Genomic DNA, 20,984 nt, shown 5'->3' with positions numbered 1-20,984 from the left:
AGTTGATGATGCGAGATTGCTGCTTGGGATATATTATCATGGATATGGCAATTGGGAAAAGATAAGATTAGATCCTAGTCTTGGTCTAACAAAGAAAATTGCTCCAATAACTCTTGGGGAACGGGAAACATTTTTACCTCGTGCTCCTAACTTAGACAATCGCGCTAGTGCTCTTCTGCAGAAGGTATGTTGTTCATTGGTTCGATCAATTTATCATTCTTTCTACTTTCATTCTTATATACTTTTCTATTTGATGATTATGCAATATTTTTATGTGGCACCAGTCTTTGAAGGATTTCGTTATTTGTTTTCTTGCAGCCTGTATTTTCTCATGTATATATCATGATTTTTAATTTTTTATCTACCTTTTCTAATTTTACTTTTTTCTAAGTATCTGATTGTCATGGCATCTGATAGGTTCATTTTGGATTTATCATAAGCTTCTTTCTTTAGCAACATAGATTCAGAAAAGCTATAAAATTCATGCATACAAAAAAGGATTCTGAAAATATGATTTAAAGTTAACAAGCTTTAGCATGTGGATATTCTTTGAAGAATTTTATAAGCAGGTGTTGAATATCCAACTTTCACATGAAGAATATGTGGAAGGTATATCTCAAAAGGGACTTGATTTGTTTCATAAAAAAATTAATAAATATAGTTGTTTTCCACAAGGCTCTGATATAGCATAAATATTGCCTTTGGTGATGACTGAAGGGTATATGGTTCAGATCCTTGATTGCTGTTACCATTCTTGTCCGCAAGGAATAGGCATAGCCAAGTTTGACTAATTGCCTTGAACAATTTGAGCTGCTTGGTTGTCTTACACAACTCCCCATATTTGGAATATGTGATTCCATCTATTGCGAACTGTGTTCCATAAATTAATAAATTTGGCACCTCTATCTGTAATTCTTTATAATCTTACAAAACCATAGTGCAATTTATTGTTGATTGCAAATGAAATAATAAAGAAATAGTTCAAAAAAGAATTCCTCAAGTTTTCTTGAATTTCCCTTTAATGCAATTCATTCCTGGTATTTTGGTGAAATTTACTTCCAATTGAAAGTTACTAGTAACATTTATGGTACATAAACAAGTAATAACATTTAATTATGTGGCAAGAGTGACATACTAGTGCATAGACATACACATACGAAATATGTGGGTACTCGAAATTATTAAGGCCTTGGTACTTCCCATCCAAAATTAGTGAGGGATTGCTCCAATCATAAATCAGCATTGTTGAGCATGGTCTAGTGGTCCTTAAGTACCTGAGAATGGAAATGCAACCTTGTTTTGCTTACCTGTATAAGAAAGGAATCCAATATAGGATCTGTGTAGCAACCTATAGCGTCCAATATCATTGGATGAAATCTTGAAAGTGAACTGTATATTTACCAGAATTGAGTTATATGTTGAAGACAGGTATTTTGACGGACCGACAAAGACGAGCCGGTACATATTAGTCCAATCAATTTTTAAAGGAGGGAAGAGTGACGGAGGTAGAAGACTGCATTAAGAACTTGCTCTGACAACAAACTGATGTTTGCATGTTTGTGATGCCATTAGCATGAATATGATAGATATGATAAAATGCAGCGAAGGATGAAGGGTGGAGAAAACCATAATAAGGAAGATAGGATTTATAGGCAGGGCAGAATTGTGTATTCGAGACAAATCAATTGAAACTAGCTTACCAAACTAATGAAATGCAAATGACTCTGATACCAAACAAATTTTAGTACAAATATTAAGATTATAAAGAGAATGAAAGGATTAGAGAGGTAGCAGACTAGTACATAAAATGGGATCAGAAACAAGAATAATATCTCAAGTAGAGGGAGGAGATAACCATGACTATCTTACCATGGGGTGTAGGATGAGGGGGACACAAATCATGGTATGGAAGACGGAGATCAGAAGTCGAATGTATTCATGAGTAACAGATAATCAAGGTTAACTGCCCAATACAATCATAACCAAACTCCTTGTTGGTTTCTACAGAAACCTATTCATAGATAGTTAATGAACAAGAAAAATATATTGCTGCACTTCAGCTACAATAATTTATCTACTCTAGAAAAGAACATTTAGATTACAATGTAATTCTAGCAGGTAGATCATTTAACTTGAATGTGATTTGTTAAAGACAAATCCTGCAGATCTGGAATTTGGTTAGGTGAATTTCTTATAATTTCTTATTTTGGAAATGAATGTCTCAGATTCTGAAGTACATTGGAGTTCCATCATGTAGACAACTTAATTATTCAGATCCCATTATAACAAGACCATCTGTGAACAAGGATGTGGTTTCTTAAAGTTTAACCTTGTATAGTTTAATCAATTAATGAGTGCTTGATTGCCTTGACCTTCAGTTTATTAGCCCAGTTAGAACGGTGCAGTTCTTCTAAGATGGGACTCGATGACTGATAGTTCTTAGGTTTAGTAGAGCAGCTTTACTGTTAGAAGAGCACCTGATATTTAATACCCAGATTTTCTGCTCAGTAGAGTTGCAGAGTGCCAATACCTCTTTCATTTCATTGTCATTGACATGTAAAGACATTTTGTTGTTCATTAAATGATTTGAATTGAATTTCTCACCATTTTTTGTGAGGCCTAATATTAGTTCTTAACACTGATTAGGTATATAAATCATAGAAATTCAAGTAATTCAAACTGGAACTTTCCAGCACCTTGTCAATGTGTAGATTTACTGTGTACCTTAGTTGTCAATATGCTAGAGTTCTAGCTTACGGGAAAAATCTTTTCACTTGTTGACTTGAGTATATTTGGATCTCTGGTAATATTGATCATAATCTAAAATTTTGGTACTGGACCTGTGCCTATCACTGACTGAACTGGGTCTAGTTCTATATCGGCATACAAACATGTGGTATGCCAGCATACTGGATGACACAGAGAGGGGGGAGGAGAAGAAGTGGAGCAGAGATGGAAAACAAGGAGGCGAAGTACTGAGCGCAGGGTGAGCAAGTGAGTTGCAATGAGCTATGTGATTCTTGTGTTTGTGAGTGGGTTGTTGGGTGGCAGGCATCGAGTCACGGAGTTCGGGGAATGATACAGATTGAGAGAGAGAGAGAGAGAGAGAGAGAGAGAGAGAGAGAGAGAGAGAGTTTTAGTGAAGGCTTTTAATAAAAATTCCTGAACTGGACATATTGGACCAGTATTTATCATCCAGTTTGTATCAGTTCAGCCAGTTTTTTAAACCATGATGATCATTACAGATTTTGCTTCAGTTAATATCTCATCATTGTCCAAGAATTGATTATATAATTGCATTTGGTGTAGATATTACATGAATACCTCGCTAGGCACTTTGGGTAGGTTTTCTTATCGTCTATAATTCAGTTGTTATCTAAGAAAGTTGTTATATATTTTGTATGTAGGACGACAACAAGCTGTAATGTCCAAACTATTTGGAGCTGGCTGCATGGCTCTTTTCCTGTCATAACACTATTTATTGTTTCCAATCTCTTATAGTATGTAGTTGGTGCAATAATTGTCAGACTTATCTTATTGTATTGTTATCAGTTCAGCTTCTTCTTGCTTTGTGAGTCAAACCCAATGAATATATTTTGATCACCAAATTGTGATTGTTCCTTAATTTTTATTTTTTCCTGGGTTGATTTGGTTGTCAGTTGGATTGCAAACAACTGATACATTATTACTGTGGCTTGAATTTCTGTTCTTAGGAGTTTGCAAGCATTAATGGTAAGTCCAAAGTTAAAGGTTCTCGCAAGGTTGTCAATGAAGGGGAAAATGTATCAAAATTATCTGGCAGTCGAGTAAGAGATGTGAACATGAAAGCTGGTTTGTCAAAACTGAATTCTAGAGAAAAAGATCGTTTCCAGAAGCTTAAAGTAGAACCTCAGGTTAAAGAGGAAGGTGAAATATCAGATTCTGAGCAGGAAAGATATCAAAAGCTAAAGGAGGAGAAGTGGATGGAATGGTGTGCAGATGTCATGGAAGAGGAGGAGCAAACATTAAAGCGCCTTCAAAGGTTGCAGACTACCAGTATAGATCTTCCCAAAGAGAAGGTTGGTTCTACTATCTTGTTTAGGTTGTAGTTCAATTTTTTTTCGTTTTTCGTTGAAAATGGAGCCTTCCAGTTTTCTTGTCTTCATTCAATTCAAACATGTTACTTCTTCAGGTTCTTTTGAGAATTAGAAGGTACCTCCAACTTATTGGAAGAAAGATTGACAATATTGTACAGCAACATGAAGTATCATATAAGCAATCCCGTAAGTTACATTATTCCCATCCTCTTTTCATTTCAGCTATATGATTAATGCTATAATTTCAATGTGTTTCTGTTTGCTGAGGTCTTTTCACCGGTAGATACATATTTGTGCTTAATTTCATGAACTTATGGAAAATATATATTTTTTAAAGAAATTAGAATTCTTATGAAATGCAGTTACATAATTTTACTTGACATGCACACAGTTTGGTGCAAGGTTCATCGTACTGTAGCATACCAGTTAGTATAAGTGGTACATACTAGCCCGATAGGGGATCGGTACTGATGGTACATACTGATACATTAGTATGTCCCATTATACCGTGTGTCAGTACATCGGTATGGCTCGGTATATACCATACCAATGGTCGATCGGTACATCAGTACAGACCAATAAGACGAATCATGGTTTGGTGAGTCAAAAGGGAGCACTTTTAAATTACTATTGGATAAATTTAGGAATTTGTGGAGTTAACCTGTTATCAAATGTGTCAGTAGGTTACATAATTATGTGGTGCCCAATGGTACATAAAGGGATGTCACGTATGAAACGTACCTCAATGTTTTACTTGGTGATAGGAAAAAACAGATACAGGGATATATTTATAAGCTAATAAAAAAGTTATGAAAATACAAAATGCATAATCTAATTTAAATATGTTAAACAAGTAATAGATTTTGTAATGGGTTTTTGATCATTGACCAAGCTGGCTCAGGTTAGCTCAAGGATGCCTTTTGAGTTGGTTCAATCTGGTGTCAATGCCTTTTGACTTAGGTTTGTGCAGGTCTTGTCCTTACAAGCATTTGTACTGGGCTGAGATATTGTGGATGTGCATTGGCTTGGTCCATTACCAGCCCTATGTGAGCCTCTCGGTAGCAGTTATTTAGGGTTGGAGGGTGCCACTTCTCAACCATCTTTCACCTGTAGTAACCTTCACACTTTAATTTGGTGTTGAGGTCACATCCCTACCCCGCCCTGGAAAAAATGGAACTACTCTCCCTGACATATATGATTGGTGGTTATTATCTTGCAAACAGCCCAAGAGCAGCTGACATGGATAGCATCACACTGCAGTTCAACACTTTTGCTGCCTATTCCTTCTTGGTCTCCTTTGGTCATTCATCATGGTGACTGCTGAGGATGCATCTGGTACAAGAGAACATGCATCTGACCTGGTTGGAATGGGCAATATGCATCAACATGGTGGAACCTGGATCCTCTTATACAGTATGGCTGGTTCTACCACTGCGTAATGCAACAGTCATTGCCACTAGGAAGTCACTGAATGTCTTCACACTCTAGGTTTGCCACTAGATAAGATAGTAGCTGAATGCCTTCACACGCTAGGTTCGCCACTAGGTGTGTGGATAATATTTAAAAATGGTGTCCTAACCAATCAATAATTGGCATGCTATAAGTTGTAGAATCTATTCTATATAGTGGCTACACGTAACATCTGGAGGAAACTTAGTATGGCTAATGACAATGTATTATAATTAGAAAAGGAGTTTTGGAATAATATGTTCTTTTATCATTTTTATGTTGCACCGAAGTTAGATTGTTTGTGCTATATCTTGTGATAGTCATTTTGCTTGTAATCCATGTTCATCACCAAACTGTCTTTGTTTTTTGTTAACACTGAGGTGTAAGAAAGCATATCTTTTTTTAACCGTTTTTATATGCCATACAGGAATGACAATGAGATTATGGAATTACGTCTCCACCTTTTCCAATTTGACTGGAGAGAGGTTACATGAAATCTATTCAAAACTCAAAGAGGAGCAAAATGATGCTGGAGTTGGACCTTCGTACATTAACAGTTATGGAACCCTCAACAGTAACCAGTTCCCTACTTTGAATAATGATCTACAAAGAAGGCAAAGACCTTACCAGCATTCATCCCAACCCTCAGAAGCATTTCACCGGAATCAATCCACAGGAAAATCAGAAGCTTGGAAACGCAGGAAAAGATCTGAAATGGATAACCAACTTCTAATCCACAGTCATTGTCAGCCAGATATGATGAGCAATGGCGTTCGTCTAAATGAGCAGACAAATTCTGCAGGGATTTTGGGTAAGGGTCCAGTAGAAATGAGGAGGTATCCAAATGATAGACCTAATAGAGCACATCCTGGCCGTTTTCCTCCAGGACAAGGTCACATGTCATAGCTCAAATAGTACATCCCTGTGTCGGAGCTGCTATCAGCAAGTGGAATGCCATGTTGCCATTTACTTGAACATTTTTTTTTCCCGAGGGAATAAAGGTCGCCTATCCCATTGGAGAAAGTGATGCTGCAAAGTCCTGAGCCGCGACCTGAAGCTGCTGCTCGATGAGCAATGAATGATGATGACCATGTAATACATATCCGCTACCCTGAAGTTGCAGTGCTAACGCAAAGCCAAAGTAGGTTCTGCAAGAATTTTGATGCATTGAGTTTGGTAATTCGTAAATAGGTAGAGATTTTTGGTGATGGAGAAGAGCCGAGAGAGTCAGCTTCACATCAACAAAAACGTCAATACATGTAGAAACTGCTTTTACATCAAAATGTACTAGAAACCTTTGATAATTTAAAATTTAGTTGACACATGGTCTTTCCAACCTTTATGCTGTATCCGCTTTTCTTATGTCGTGTAGCCTTCTTGCCTTTTTGGTTGTATTGGTCTCCCGATTGGTGTCGAGATGTGGGTTGAGGGTAATTGATCTCTTTCATTCAAGCTCATTCAGCTTCGCCGATACTATTTTCTGGCAATGAGATGTGATTAGCTTTGTTGATACTATTTACTTGTCAACCAGATGTTTGCTCGTCACAAGAGATTTTGTTTCTATTTTCCTCCACCCATATGAAAAAGCAGTTGGATAATAGCTTATTTTTCATATTCGACAGCTTTAAGTGCATGTAAGCCAAACAAGCAGGGGCTTGTCCTGCGAGACATCCTTTTTCCAACCAATTTATGTAGATATTGATTCACTTTATTTTATTTTGTTCTACTTCTCCCACGGAAGGTAGGTAGATGAATCCATGCAAGTTCAATTTGTCTGGCATCCATTTTATAATTCATATTTGTAGCATCTGTTATTTTCATATTTGCTAAAGACAATTCGAAATATTATGCCTTTGTCATGGCTGACTGCGAGTCAGGTTTTTTCATTGTTGACTTGAGATATATGTTATTTCATGTTAAACTCTTCCCAGTTCTGTAATTTTGACAGAATATTTAGTGAAGTCCCCTTTGTAATTTGAAGGTATAAAACGAATGTATGCAGTGTTTCCCATCTGTTTTCAAGTTAAGCTCCAAGAACTTGGTTGTTGATGAACTTTAATTTGGTGATCAGTGCTTCAGGCTATGTCTCATTATTTTTAACGATTTGTTTGTTTGTTTGTTGAATATCTTGTTCATCATTCTTTTAATGTTTTTTAAATTATCTTTTAAACTTGATTTACTGGATATTGTTATGTAATTCTAATCGTCTCTATTAGATTCTATATTATGGTTCGCCAGGTTTCACCCTCTCACAGATAAACCTGCTCTAATCACTTCTACCAATGAATCTAGCTGCGCCTTTCCATTGGATTGTGCTAAATCTCCATCAGCGTTTATTGAATCTCCATTTTCCGTATATGATGTATTCTTCACATTTTGTTGCCTAGTTTCGATATCTGCTTTAATTATTCTCGTAAAGAAAATAAGGCCGAAAGATTTTAGTTCGTTTCTTGATTATGAGTATTAGGTTATCCAAGATTTGCACAACGCTGACATTTTAGGGGTAGAAAGATCTGTTTGTTAAACATCGATATCCAAGTATTGAAGTTAGAAGAGCTATTTGTATCATCATCATATTATATGTGGTGAGAGTCTCAAATAAAAAATAGTATCTATCTACGTAGTTTGAAACCATCGCATGTCAAAATTGGGATGATGAAATCGATTCAGAGAAGTCATAGCTCTTTTGACTTGTTTTGCTAGAAAAGTCACAGCGTGGTGCTTTCGGTTCTTTCTGAACACGGAGGCCCCAAAGAGTTTCCAGTAGTTGCTCCTCCTACCTAAATAAGAACTTGTACCCAACTCCAACAACAAGTTCTCTCGAGTGGATTCCTGTTAGAATCTTCCGCATGAAGCAAAGGATATATTACATCAAGAGATCATATCCTGGACGTATATATATGTCTGATATTCTTCGATCACAATCTACCAAGGATGAGATAGAATTTATTCTTCTATCACCTTTTACTTTCTTTATAGGAATCAGATCCCTGATGATGTTTTAAGATTATTGACTCTTTAAGAGAAGAAACATGAAACAGATGCCAATGTCAAAAGCAGCTACTGCTTTTTGGGCGGTTGAGGCCTTCCTTCACAATCAAGAAATCCATCTAGTCTTCATCTTTGGACCCTTTCATTACAACATTAGGCCAAGCTCTCCTTTGCCTGCTTGTGTGTGTGTGTGTGTATATATATTTGTCCTCCAGCTCCTACCACTCTTTAAAGCTGAAGCAACCACTGAATCAAAGCCTTTGCTCCATGGACAACTTCAATAAACAAGCTCCTCCACCAGGTCTCTCTCTTTCTCTCTTTTTATCTCTCTATCTGTCTATCTATCTATCTATCTGCAACAATAAAGCTGTAGTTTGATGTAAATGAGTTTATGTGAAAGGTTATCCAACTGAGAAGTCATCACCACCTAAGAAGAAATGCTGGCCGCAATCCAAAAAGAAGGGCGAGAGAGGGTTCATTGAAGGATGGTAAGCTTTGTCTTCTACCTCTTCTCCCTCCCTCCTACAGTCCATGAGCACACCTTGGGGAACATTTTTATCTCTTTTTCTTTGTGATAGCATCATCTAACTTTATGCCTTTGTATTTAGGATAAGATATCAATCACGTTTATGTGTATATTTCATGCAGTCTTGCTGCACTTTGCTGCTGCTGGTTATGTGAAGTTTGCTGCTACTGAAGGTGGGGATACTTTGACAAGAGGAAGGAGATCACAAAGACATTACTACATGGACTTATTGGCTATATTGGATAACTTTGTATTAATCTTGTCTCTCATATGAAGACTATCACTAGTGTGTGATATATGTTCTCTGTATTGGGTTACTTTGCAATGCTAATTGCTGTTTAATGCCACAATGATATTATGATAATAATTCATTATTTTGTTGCGTCTAAACAATTTTACTTATAGATGTTTAAGCACAAGTTAATGATAGTAAGATTCCTATAAATCTTATATATATCAACTCAAGTCTTCTTTTTTGATGTATGATCTATAGAATTCCATACTCTTTGAAGTCGAAGTAAATAAGAACTAACAAAAGATAAATAAAAAATAAATAGAAAAATATCACATAATTAATCGTGTATATATATATATATATAATTGGAATACATGCTTTTGCTTAAATTTTTATTTTAAAATATTTATATTAAATCTATAGTTCGATTAATTGATCCATTTATTTGGTGCAACTCCGGACCCCACATTTCAATTCGGACCCGACCCAATAGCTTTTTGCGTCACATTTCACGCCCGTATTCCATCAACCGTTGGATTGAAGCACAAGCTCATCATCGGCCGTCCCATCATCGACTTAAATTTCGATGGATCCGATAGGGCTTTCAACTGCCATCATCATCAAGCGGAGGAGCCGTCCTCTGTCACTTGAGGAAGCGTAGGAGAAGGGCGGAAGAGCCATGGAGTCCGTCATCGCGGAACTGCACGAGATCGAGGCCGTCAAGTTCGGCAGCTTCAAGCTCAAGTCGGGCATCACCTCCCCCGTCTACGTCGACCTCCGCCTCATCGTCTCGTACCCTTCCCTCCTCGCCCGCATCGCCGACGTCCTCTATACCACCGCCGCCGCCGCCGTTTCCTCCCCCATCGACCTCGTCTGCGGCGTTCCCTACACCGCCCTCCCCATCGCCACCGGCATCTCCCTCGCCCGATCCATCCCGATGATCATGCGCCGCAAGGAGGTGAAGGACTACGGCACCGCCCGCTCCATCGAGGGCGCCTTCCGCCCCGGCCAATCGTGCCTCGTCGTCGAGGACCTCGTCACCAGCGGCACCTCCGTCCTTGAGACCGCCGCTCCGCTCCGCGCCGCCGGCCTCCGCATCACCGACGCTGTCGTCGTCATCGACCGCCAGCAGGGCGGCCGCGAGAACCTCGCTGACAATGGCATACGTCTCCATGCCCTCGTCACCCTGTCCGACGTCCTCAGGGTGCTCGTGACCCAGGGGAAGGTGTCCGAGGACAAGGCTGCCGAGGTGAGGGCCTTCTTGGATGCCAATCGCAGGGTCGCCGTGTCCACGCCGGCGGTGACGAAGCCCATCGTCAGGCTTCCGTATGGGGCGAGGGCGGCGATGGTGAAGAACCCCACGGGAAAGAGGCTGTTCGAATTGATGGAGGCGAAGCAGAGCAACCTGTGCTTGGCGGCGGATGTTTCAACCGCAAAAGAGTTGCTGGATTTGGCGGATAAGGTTACTTTCAGACAATCCGAAACTATCTTTTTGTATTCTTTTTTCTGTGTGGTAAAGATTTAATCTTTTGTTTGTTTCGCTCAATTATGTTCGTCGCATTTATGTTTGCTTGCTACAAATCACAAAATGCAGAACTACATAAAGTTAATTTGTAATTCATCTCACTAATGTTAGGGTATTGGGAAGTGCAAACACTTGGATCACATTCTTTTGATTCTTCGGTTCATCTTTACTACTTATCTTGTGAATTCCTTATGTTATTTTTTTCTAATTATATGCTTTGCATCCATCAGAAATTTAATAGTTATGCATCTTTGTTGTTATGCAAACGATTGTGATTTTCAGCATTTTTGACTCATTCTATGAACTTTATTCCTTATACAGGTCGGCCCAGAGATCTGTCTATTGAAAACTCACGTGGATATACTGCCTGATTTCACATCAGATTTTGGCTCTCAGCTACGCGCAGTATGTCTCTTATGGCTTCCATTTAACTTCTTTTGCTTTCCCCTTTACACGTTTTATATCTTAGCATTCTTAGTAAGAGGCAAGGAATATATACATGTCAAATGATACAACATTAAGCGATTCAAACTATCTGACTATTTTCTATTTTATGGACACTAATCACACCAACAGTCTTTGTTTTCTTTATTCATTTTAGTTAGTTGCATGGGTGCAGCAAATAATGATGAACATGCGGAAGAAATTGAAGATATGTATAATACTAAATCTCATCTATGTTGAACCCAGCCTAGATTATGATAATTTATGTTAAACTGTGGTAGCATCTTTATTTGTTCTTTTTGATCTCCCAAAGATAATTTTATGCCTAAATAAATAACTGCTTAGCTGAGCATTAGTTGTTTGTCTGTTCTTGTTTTATTTATTCTGCCTTAGTTAGCCTCTGTTGACATAAAATAATATCTGATTTTTTCCAGTGTTTAGTTGAATTCTTGAACGACCTATGTGGTGCTTGTCCTTTCAATACTTTACTAAAGATGATTTTATTTAAATGATGCAAAATCATATCCATCTTAGATTGATCCTTTTGTGAGGCATTCATAAGTCATTTTTTAGCCAATTTCGGTTATTATTCTTTCTAAAGATTGCAGAAAGGCACAACTTCTTAATCTTTGAAGACCGCAAGTTTGCTGACATTGGGAATACAGTGACCATGCAGTATGAAGGGTGAGATCCAACTTCATAATGGCTAGATGCTTCATTTATCTTTTTTATTTTTTGTTATCTTAACTCTTTCATTTGCTAGTTTTATGTGACTTTGATTCTTGGTCCAGAGGTATATTCCACATATTGGACTGGGCTGACATTGTTAATGCGCACATAATATCAGGGCCTGGGATTGTTGATGGTCTGAAGTTGAAGGTTATTGACTGAAACAACTGATGCATCATTAACTGCACGTCAGGAGAAATGTGACTCTTAACTTTTTTGTTAATTCTGTTTTGATATGGTAAGGGCTTGCGTCAAGGTAGGGGCCTCCTGCTGCTTGCTGAAATGAGCTCAGCTGGAAATCTTGCGACAGGAGATTACACATCTGCTGCTGTGAAAATAGCTGAAGAACATTCAGATTTTGTGATTGGCTTCATATCTGTCAATCCAGCATCATGGCAAGGGGGGCCAGCAAATCCAGCATTCATTCATGCAACACCAGGAGTTCAAATGGTTTCTGGGGGAGATTCATTAGGCCAGCAGTACAACACTCCTTATTCTGTAAGTTTTTTGCTGGTTAGATTTTTCAAACATTATCTTATTGAAACATTCAAAGCCATATTAGGGTATTTGAGGACCTTGACTTGTCATACGTTCATTAGTCTTCCTAAAAATTAGGTGATTTTTGAGCGCTTGTTTCTGCATGTGTTTGGGTAGATGGCTTTAAGAAGAGAAAAAAGGAATTATATTTCTGGATTGGTTGTCCTAAGTCCTAACTATGCTGGATGATATATGCAGCTTCATCCAGATCTTTTTATCCCATGGAATAGGGGATGCCCACTGCAACATATTTTTTTGGCACATATCAACCAAACATCATATTATTGTTTCTTGTCATTTAAAACATGTAGTTTTGACTTGAACCTTATTATACGGTTCCTGTATTCGTTCTCTCTCTCTCTCTCTCTCTCTCTCTCTCTCTCTCTTTCTTTCTCCTCTCTCACCCCTTCTAAACATATTGTCCTTGGCTAGCTGTTGTACCAGCTACAATTCTAGTTGCCCATTGCTTTAGTACACTGCATGGTGGTTTTCTTTGGACGCTTGGTTCTCTACTAGATCCCTTAATTTTGCTCCGGTCACACTGTGGAAGGTGCAACATAATACTATTGCATGCAAAATAGAAAGTGATCAATTTTAGAGGATGAGTCTTGGTGTCGTGGTAAAGTTGCTCTTTTGCAACCTGGGTGACTAAGATTCAAGTTCATGAAACAATCTCCCTGTTACAGAGGAGTCTGCATTTATTAACCTGTTCTAGGGCCCTCATTGACAGAATCCTTGTGCATCGACTTTGTCCCTTTTCTAATAGTCAAATGTTGAAAGATATAATATATTGATTTATAGGCTTTTTGACCATTGAGAAGGAGATGAAATAAAAGAATAAAAGTGAGTTGATAGGCAGGTAGGATTGTCTGGATATGTGTCATTTGATGATTAAATTTTGAAGGAAAATTGAATAGCTACCCAAATTTTATCCAAATTAAAAGAATTCTTGCTGATATGAATGTCAAGAAATGATGATCTCACTTGCCTTTGGAAATGCATCTGCCTAGCTACATTTTTCATTGGCTTGTAGAACAGTATTAATTACTTTTCTTTCCACTTCAAGACGCTTTGTCAAGTTTATGTTGTTTTCTTCTTTTTCAATCAAGAGACTGTTGTTTTGGTCAGTTTAGTGATAGAGGACTGCTGCTAGTTTCTGTAACCTGATATGGTGTCCAGGTTTCCTTTAGGGCAACCAATTTTGAGAAGATGTTGTAGCAGTAAGAATTAACAATAGACTCGTATAAGAAATCTTTAGTCACAGAAATAGCCTCTACTAGCAGGGACAAGGCTGTGTACCTTGACATCCTTGGACCCTGCATTGGCACTGGATCCTTAATGGTAAGATTCTTGTGCAAAATTGGTAGGTGCCTTGCTTTGAATGGATCTTAAGTTGTAACTGTTTGAGAAGACCCCTTGGTTTATGTGACTAAGATAGTTAAAGAACTGTTGTGCATGTGAATCTTTTGATTCACACTTTATATTCTACTTCAAGTTGCAATTAATATTGCATCTCAGTCGTATATCTTCGTCTTATTTTATTGAAATTATATAATTGATACTTTGGTTTCTCTTTTATGTACATTAGATATGTTTTATATTATCGTTCGCCTCACTGATCCGTACCAATGTACCCATTGGTTGTTGGTACGATACTTACCGAACAATACTGATATACCGACACATGGTACAATAGGGTTTACCGACAAACTAGTATGTACTGCTCATACCAGTCCCTTGTCGGACCAGTACATACTAGCTATACCGAGCGGTATATTGCGGTATGACTAACCTTGTTTCATATCATATAAAAACTCATAAAAGTATGTTGTATGGATAATTCAAATTAAGTTGATTGATTATTTATATTTCTTTCTCATAAGCCAATGTCATCTGTGGGCATGAGTCCTTCAAGTTTGGTGCAAGATCCCCTTCTGATCTCCAATTTAGTAACAAGTTCAAGGTTATTTCTCCCTCTTAGTTAATTTATTTGTTTGGTCTGGATAGGAAACATCCTAAATCCAGCTTCATGTCTAATTCATTGTGCTTTGTCTTTGTTGTGTATTTCCTATTAAACCTTAGGACTTAGGTTCTTGGGTCTTCATTCATCCATCGCAACTGCTAACGCCGAAGTTTGATCATGCTATAAGCCTCTTTTCATCAAATATAAAATTCCGCAACTTGTGCAATCTTAAAACTTCTGATAGCCCTGTTAACTCTTGGCAACCTTTCTTCATCATGCCCAACATCTTAAACCAGCACATTTTTATTTTCAATGAAGCCTGATAATGAAGTCAGAACCCTACAAAGGTGTGCCAAGCTTAAAAGCATAACTACTACTTTCTTCTTTGGTGAGTCTCTTTCAGAAGATGGTAATCTTGGCCCTTTTACTAACTTGATGAGGTCAGGTTCTTGGTATTAAGGCATGGCAGCTTTCAAAGATTTTACAGATTCGGGTTTTCCGGATACTTTTAATGTTGTCTTGGTTCTTTTGGGATCTGGTTTGCCTTGTAGTCGCTGATCAGCTTGGGTTAGAACCTTCTTCATCATAGTAGATCCAGGAACGATGTGACCTGTCTGATTCCAGGGATCCTGAAACTTTAAACTTGAATAGTGTCTCATATATCTCTTGAAATAGGAACTGTTCTTTTTCCCAGCGACGAGTAATCTTGCTACGTTTTGCTCTTCATGTTTGTCAATGGCATGATATGCATGAAAATCTAGCCATGTCAGGTCATGTTCCCGACCGCCCAAGCATCTCAAAATTTAATGTTTTGAAATGTGTTCTGCTTGATTGTATTAGTTTTACAAACATCTCAATATTTTGGAGGAGAGGAGGATAGCCTAAAAAGAGACAAACCCTGCCCTGGTTACACACCCCGACCGGTGAATAGGAACTGGTATAAACCGGTCCGGATGAAATGAAATACCTTGTTTGTGTCCTAGATCTTCATGTAAGACTCGTAGAAGATATACTAACGAGGTGTATTGTCAACAGGTTGTCAAGTATAGTCGCTACTTAAATAAAATTAATTTCTTAAATAAATTTTACTTGGTTGTCTTGCTGACAAACCGAACAAAAGTCTTGTACTTGTTCTTTAATCTTTTCAACTGGAACATCTAATCGCATCTGAGACTCTTTTGTCATCCATCCGGCTCCCCTTAATCGCTTTCTTCTGTGCAGGTAATCCATGACAGAGGCAGCGATATCATCATAGTTGGCCGTGGAATTATAAAGGCTACAAATCCTGCTGAAGCTGCCAGAGAATACCGGGCCCAGGGTTGGGATGCCTACAAAGCAAAATGCCCCTAGATCTCATCTGGTTTCAACTATAATCGAGATCAAATCTCATAGACTTTAGATCCTTGGCAGTGTAATAATTCTCACTTCTGTTATCAAGGATGCAGAATCAAAAGAATGTGTTTTCCAATGCTTTCTTTCATCCTAATTAAAAGTGCTGGATGTTCAAACAACCAAGCCATTCTTTAGCCTATGTTGAAATGCTGTTGGATAATCTGTATCTATTGATACCTCAATTTTGTAGTTTCATGTGGTCATATGATAATTCTTAATTGCATGCCTCAATTTGTGCTGTTCTGATTTGTTTCTCTTTATTGCACTCAAATCATTTTTGACGTCAGATCATAATGTGGAGGTAAACTTGTTTCTGGTAATGTAACAGGGAGAATACGAACCAGCTGGGATCGTTGACTTGACTCAATGTAGTAGTCAACCCCGAGCTCTTAAACAATGACGATTGTGTGGCATCAGCATCAGTAGTTCGATCATTATTACCTTTCATCCATACCTTATCCCCTCGTGGAAGAAGAAGCAGCGGAGAGAAAGAGAATGGAGGCAACCACCACCGTCTCCCCCTCCTTCCATGTAATTGTCTTGATCCCCATCTCCATTCTATTCATCTACCACCTCCTTCGCCGGTGCTACTCGACCGCAAAGGCCACCGGTAACTACTGCCCGTTCCCCGACCCCCTCCTCGGCAATCTCATCCCCTTCCTTCGCAACCAACGCCGCTTTCTCGACTGGGCGGCCGACCTCCTCTCCCGCTCCCCAACCGGCACCATCGAGGTCCGCGGCCCCCTCCGCCTCTCCCGCGGCGTCGCCACCGTCCGCCCTCTTGTTGTCGACCACCTCCTGCGCTCCAACTTCTCCAACTACGTCAAGGGCGGCCGCACCCGCGCTGCGCTCTCCGACCTCCTCGGCCACGGCATCTTCAACGCCGACGGCCACCTCTGGTCCCTCCAGCGCAAGACCGCCAGCCGCGAGTTCACCACGCGTTCCCTCAAGTCCTTCGTCTCTGACGTCGTTCGGTTCCAGCTCCGCGATCGGCTCCTGCCGCGGCTCTCGGTCGCCTCCGACGAGGGCGGGACCGTCGATCTCCAGGACCTGCTCCGCCGCTTCGCCTTCGACAACATCTGCACCATCGCCTTCGGGACCGACCCCGCCTCCCTCCGCCCCGGTTCCGGCGTCGGCGCTGAAGACCACTCCTTCTTCGACGCGTTCGACGCGGCAGTCAAAATCTCGTCGGCTCGTATGTTCGCGCCGCTGCCGCTGGTTTGGAAGTTGAAGAGATTTCTCAACGTGGGGTCCGAGCGGAAGCTCAGGAACGTGATGAAGACGATCGACGAGTACGCCATGAACATCATCGAGCTGAAAGAGCAGCAAGGAACCAAGAAGCTGGACCTGCTGTCGAGGTTCGCGGCGGCGCTCGAGGAAGACGACAACCAGCTGAGACGGATGTTCGAGGGACCACAGCAGAAGAGGAAGTTCTTGAGGGACATAGTGATCAGCTTCATTCTCGCCGGCAAGGACACAACGTCGGCGGGCCTGACCTGGTTCTTCTGGCTACTGGTCGTCCACCCGCGATCCGAACAGAGGATCTACGAAGAGATAGCCAAGCACGACGAAGAGGCGGCGCACGATATGGGCTACGATGAGCTGAAAGGGATGAACTACCTGCACGCCGCGATAACGGAGGCGCTCAGGATGTACCCTCCGGTCCCGATCGACACGCGAGTGGCGGTGGCGGACGACGTGCTCCCGGACGGTACGTGCGTGAAGGCCGGGTGGTTCGCTGACTACTGCCCGTACGCGATGGCGAGGGACGAAGCAGTGTGGGGCGCCGACTGCAGGGACTTCAAGCCGGAGAGGTGGTTGGACGAGAAGGGGGAGTTCGTGGGGATGGACGCAGCGAGGTTCCCGGTGTTCCATGCCGGACCGAGGATGTGCTTGGGGAAGGAGATGGCCTACGTGCAGATGAAGGCGGTCGCGGCGGCGGTGATAAGGAGGTTTAGAGTGGAAGTGGCTGCGCTGGAACACAGCGGCGGTGGCGAGGTGTCCGTGCCGGAGTACGAGATGTCAGTCACGCTGAGAATGAAGGGGGGTTTTCCCGTCAGGCTGAAGAGAAGGATGAAGTAGGCCGTGCGAAAGTAGGGGAGCTGCTTTCGAGTCATGAAAACCTGGCATTTCGTCGAACACTTAGATGCATGCAAGTAACACTATCAGTTAATCATTTTCTTCCTCTTGTTCTGTGCATGGACGCAAACCGGAAATATCTCGATATATTCCATCTTCAACAGAAGGATTTAAACCTAATCTCAAGGACTGTGTCTCGTACCATCGTGAGCTGTTTATAGTAGTACTGTTGAACTTGGCATTTCGTCGAACACCTAATTGAGGCATTTCAACTCCTCCAGAAAGCAATCTAAATAGATGATAAGAGGGGAAGAACAGTGAACATCTAATTGACTTACCAATGTTGATTGTCCTCAAAACCGATTAATATTAGTTCTTAATAATAATCGAGTTCTTTAATTTTTTCTTGGTCCGGTCATAACTATGTTTTGACCCTTCCGCCAGCCTCACTGCAGCTACTTGGGACGCCGAAGCTAATCGGGCTGCAAGCTCTGACTCGGGGATGGTTCGGAGTGCGCGGCAAGTGCACATTGGGAGGAGACTCACTGCATTAAGTTTCGCCTCGAACGCTCCGTCCCGAGAAACAGATCTCTGCGTCATCCACTCGTGCATGCTCCTGTCTGCGGCCACGCCTCCGTTCGTTTCCGGTGTTCTTCCAAGGGGTAGGAAGCCGTCCCCAAGCATTCAATTCCACACCCAATAACTTGGGCTCATAAGTGCCGCCGCCCATGAAACCCGTTCACCATCCTCGTTTCACGCCACCGCTCTCCTCTTTCCCTTTCCCTGTAGTGCCAAACAACCAACCCTTCATCCTTCTCGTGAACTGACCATCGATAGTCCATATGGAGGCAACGACGACAGCAGCTGCTGCAGTAATGGAGGGAAGAGTAAGTAGTAGGGAGTGAACAGTGATCCCTCGAAATCTCTCTTGTGTTAAGGGACCAGAGCTGCTTGCAGCTGTGTGGACCTTCCGGCCGGTGCATATTAATCCACCGCAACTGCTTTTTCGGCATCCGCTTCCGATGTCAATTCATTATAAATCCCGCGGCTCATCCCTGTCTCCTCCTCACAGTGGTCTCTTCTCTTCCTCCGCTTCTTCCACGGCCTCCGCCGCCATGGACAACCCTGACCTTAACCTCTTATTCACGGCCTCGGCCTTGGCCTTCTCCGCCCTCGTTCTGGTCATGTACAGACGCAGCAGGAGAAGTAAGGTGCTGAGGCTGCCACCGGGCCCGCCCGGTTGGCCGCTCGTCGGTAACCTTTTCCAGGTGGCCTTCGCGGGCAAGCCTTTGATCCATCTCGTCCATGACCTCCGCCGGCAGTATGGGCCCATGTTCACCCTGCGCATGGGCGCGCGTACCCTCATCGTGGTGACCAGCCCGGAGCTCGCACACGAGGCCCTCATCGAGAAGGGGCAGCTGTTCGCCTCGCGCCCCACCGAGAGCACCATCCGTTCCGTCTTCAGCTGCAACAAGTTCACCGTCAACTCCGCCGTCTACGGCCCCGAGTGGCGCTCCCTCCGCCGCAACATGGTGTCCGGCATGCTCAGCGCCTCCCGTCTCCGCGAGTTCCGTCCCGCCCGCGCCTCCGCCATGGACCGCTTCATCGACCGCCTCCAAGCCGAGGCGGAGGCCAACGACGGCGCCGTCTGGGTCCTTCGTAACGCTCGCTTCGCCGTGTTCGCCATCCTCCTCTCCATGACCTTCGGCGTCCAGCTCGACGAGGACTCGATCGTGCGCGTCGACGAGATGATGAAGCGGGTGCTCCTCACCATCAGCCCCAGGATGGACGACTACCTCCCTTTCCTCCGCCCCTTCTACGCGAGGCACCAGAAGAAGGTCCTGGAGATCAGGAAGGAGCAGGTGGAGACCGTCGTTTCCCTCATCAACCGGCGTCGAGCCATTCTAAAGGACCCAAGCCTCGAGCCCAACGCCGCACCCTTCTCCTATCTCGATTCCCTCCTCGACCTTAAAGTCGAGGGCCGCGACACCGCCCCCACCGAGGCAGAGCTGGTCACCCTGTGTTCGGAGTTCATCAATGGCGGGACGGACACCACCTCAACCGCCATCGAGTGGGCCATGGCGCGCATCATCGACGACCCGAACATCCAGGCGAAGCTCTACAAGGAGATCGTGGCCGAGGTGGGAGACCGACCAGTCGACGACCGCAACATCGAGAAGATGCCCTACCTGCAAGCTTTCGTGAAGGAGCTACTTAGGAAGCACCCGCCGACGTACTTCTCGCTAACCCACGCCGCAGTCGAGCCGGCGAAGCTCGGTGGGTACGACATCCCTCCGGACGCCAACTTGGAGCTCTTCCTGCTGACGATCGCGGAGGATCCGAGGCTGTGGTCCAACCCGCTGGAGTTCAACCCGGACCGGTTCATCACGGGCGGGGAGACCGCCGACATCACCGGGTCGGCGGGGATAAAGATGATACCCTTCGGGGCCGGGAGGAGGATATGCCCGGGGCTGGCGATGGGTACGACTCACATCAGCCTGATGGTGGCGAGGATGGTGCAGGCGTTCGAGTGGCGGCTGCACCCGTCGGAGCCCAAGCTGGACTTCATGGACAAGGAGGAGTTCACCATCGTCAAGAACCGTCGCCTCCTCGCCACGGTCAAGCCCAGGAAGTGAGCACGTCCGACAGCAGTCTCTTAAGTCCTATATGTCTCCGTCCTCCGTTGGATACCGACGAAGCATCCAACACATCTGCAAGATCTACAGTCGCATCATAGCGCTAGTGTTTGTAGTTTGGGCATATGTATGCTTGAAGCTTTTTTGCATGGGCAGTATAACTAACTGCAAGCGTCTCATTTTGCAGCTTCCATTCGTAAGTACCCAAAAGTTCCTTTGGTCACACGACTCACTCAGTACGTGACACCCTTACTAGTCTCCAAAGTTGGATTAAAATTACTGTTAATTTGGGTATAATAATCTTCTCGATAGATTAGTGGGCGTATTACAATATTATAGACCTATCAAAGCCATGATTTCCATCTCGATAAAAGTGTTACTGAGAGAATCATATAATCACTC

General features: G+C 42.4%; 4 protein-coding genes and 1 long non-coding RNA gene across 5 annotated transcripts in view; all 5 read left to right on the top strand.

The window, feature by feature from the left end:
• LOC135620109 (protein CHROMATIN REMODELING 5-like) overlaps positions 1 to 6,874 on the top strand; it is a 30,740-nt gene extending 23,866 nt beyond the window's left edge. Inside the window, exons 28-31 of the mRNA XM_065122774.1 lie at positions 3 to 184; positions 3,714 to 4,058; positions 4,172 to 4,262; positions 5,953 to 6,874. Coding sequence (XP_064978846.1) covers positions 3 to 184; positions 3,714 to 4,058; positions 4,172 to 4,262; positions 5,953 to 6,431 — 1,097 coding nt within the window. The 3' untranslated portion in view covers positions 6,432 to 6,874. The remainder of the gene's footprint in view (positions 1 to 2; positions 185 to 3,713; positions 4,059 to 4,171; positions 4,263 to 5,952) is intronic.
• A 1,745-nt stretch (positions 6,875 to 8,619) lies between these two features.
• LOC108953644 (uncharacterized) lies at positions 8,620 to 9,416 on the top strand. Its single transcript, XR_001979484.2, has 3 exons — positions 8,620 to 8,817; positions 8,917 to 9,004; positions 9,165 to 9,416. It is a non-coding gene; the product is annotated as an uncharacterized LOC108953644 (long non-coding RNA).
• A 457-nt stretch (positions 9,417 to 9,873) lies between these two features.
• On the top strand, positions 9,874 to 16,098 carry LOC135620108 (uridine 5'-monophosphate synthase-like). The gene is made up of 6 exons (XM_065122773.1): positions 9,874 to 10,739; positions 11,124 to 11,207; positions 11,848 to 11,930; positions 12,038 to 12,125; positions 12,219 to 12,473; positions 15,697 to 16,098. The coding sequence occupies exons 1-6, from the start codon at positions 9,957 to 9,959 to the stop codon at positions 15,823 to 15,825; spliced, it is 1,422 nt and encodes a 473-aa protein (XP_064978845.1). The 5' UTR covers positions 9,874 to 9,956; the 3' UTR covers positions 15,826 to 16,098.
• A 209-nt stretch (positions 16,099 to 16,307) lies between these two features.
• On the top strand, positions 16,308 to 18,132 carry LOC135620107 (cytochrome P450 94A2-like). The gene has a single exon (XM_065122772.1). It carries the CDS (start codon positions 16,363 to 16,365, stop codon positions 17,947 to 17,949), a length of 1,587 nt encoding a protein of 528 aa, XP_064978844.1. The 5' UTR covers positions 16,308 to 16,362; the 3' UTR covers positions 17,950 to 18,132.
• Positions 18,133 to 18,902: 770 nt separating this feature from the next.
• Positions 18,903 to 20,775, top strand: LOC135620106 (cytochrome P450 77A2-like). Its single transcript, XM_065122771.1, has one exon. The coding sequence runs from the start codon at positions 18,969 to 18,971 to the stop codon at positions 20,580 to 20,582; it is 1,614 nt and encodes a 537-aa protein (XP_064978843.1). The 5' UTR covers positions 18,903 to 18,968; the 3' UTR covers positions 20,583 to 20,775.
• Positions 20,776 to 20,984: the final 209 nt, after the last annotated feature.

Source organism: Musa acuminata, chromosome BXJ2-8 (assembly GCF_036884655.1).
Source record: "Musa acuminata AAA Group cultivar baxijiao chromosome BXJ2-8, Cavendish_Baxijiao_AAA, whole genome shotgun sequence".
Taxonomy (NCBI): Eukaryota; Viridiplantae; Streptophyta; class Magnoliopsida; order Zingiberales; family Musaceae; genus Musa; species Musa acuminata.
Note: the sequence above shows the minus strand (reverse complement) of the source record. Positions and strands in the feature narration are given on the sequence as shown.

What these genes read in the sequence shown, in the direction of transcription:
- LOC135620108 (XM_065122773.1), top strand. Translation starts at nt 9,957, where the DNA reads ATGGAGTCCGTCATCGCGGAACTGCACGAGATCGAGGCCGTCAAGTTC. An exon ending in GTGACCATGCAGTATGAAGG is followed by an intron (nt 11,931 to 12,037) that starts GTGAGATCCAAC and finishes TTCTTGGTCCAG; the next exon opens with AGGTATATTCCACATATTGG. An exon ending in AGTACAACACTCCTTATTCT is followed by an intron (nt 12,474 to 15,696) that starts GTAAGTTTTTTG and finishes TCTTCTGTGCAG; the next exon opens with GTAATCCATGACAGAGGCAG.
- LOC135620107 (XM_065122772.1), top strand. Translation starts at nt 16,363, where the DNA reads ATGGAGGCAACCACCACCGTCTCCCCCTCCTTCCATGTAATTGTCTTG.
- LOC135620106 (XM_065122771.1), top strand. Translation starts at nt 18,969, where the DNA reads ATGTCAATTCATTATAAATCCCGCGGCTCATCCCTGTCTCCTCCTCAC.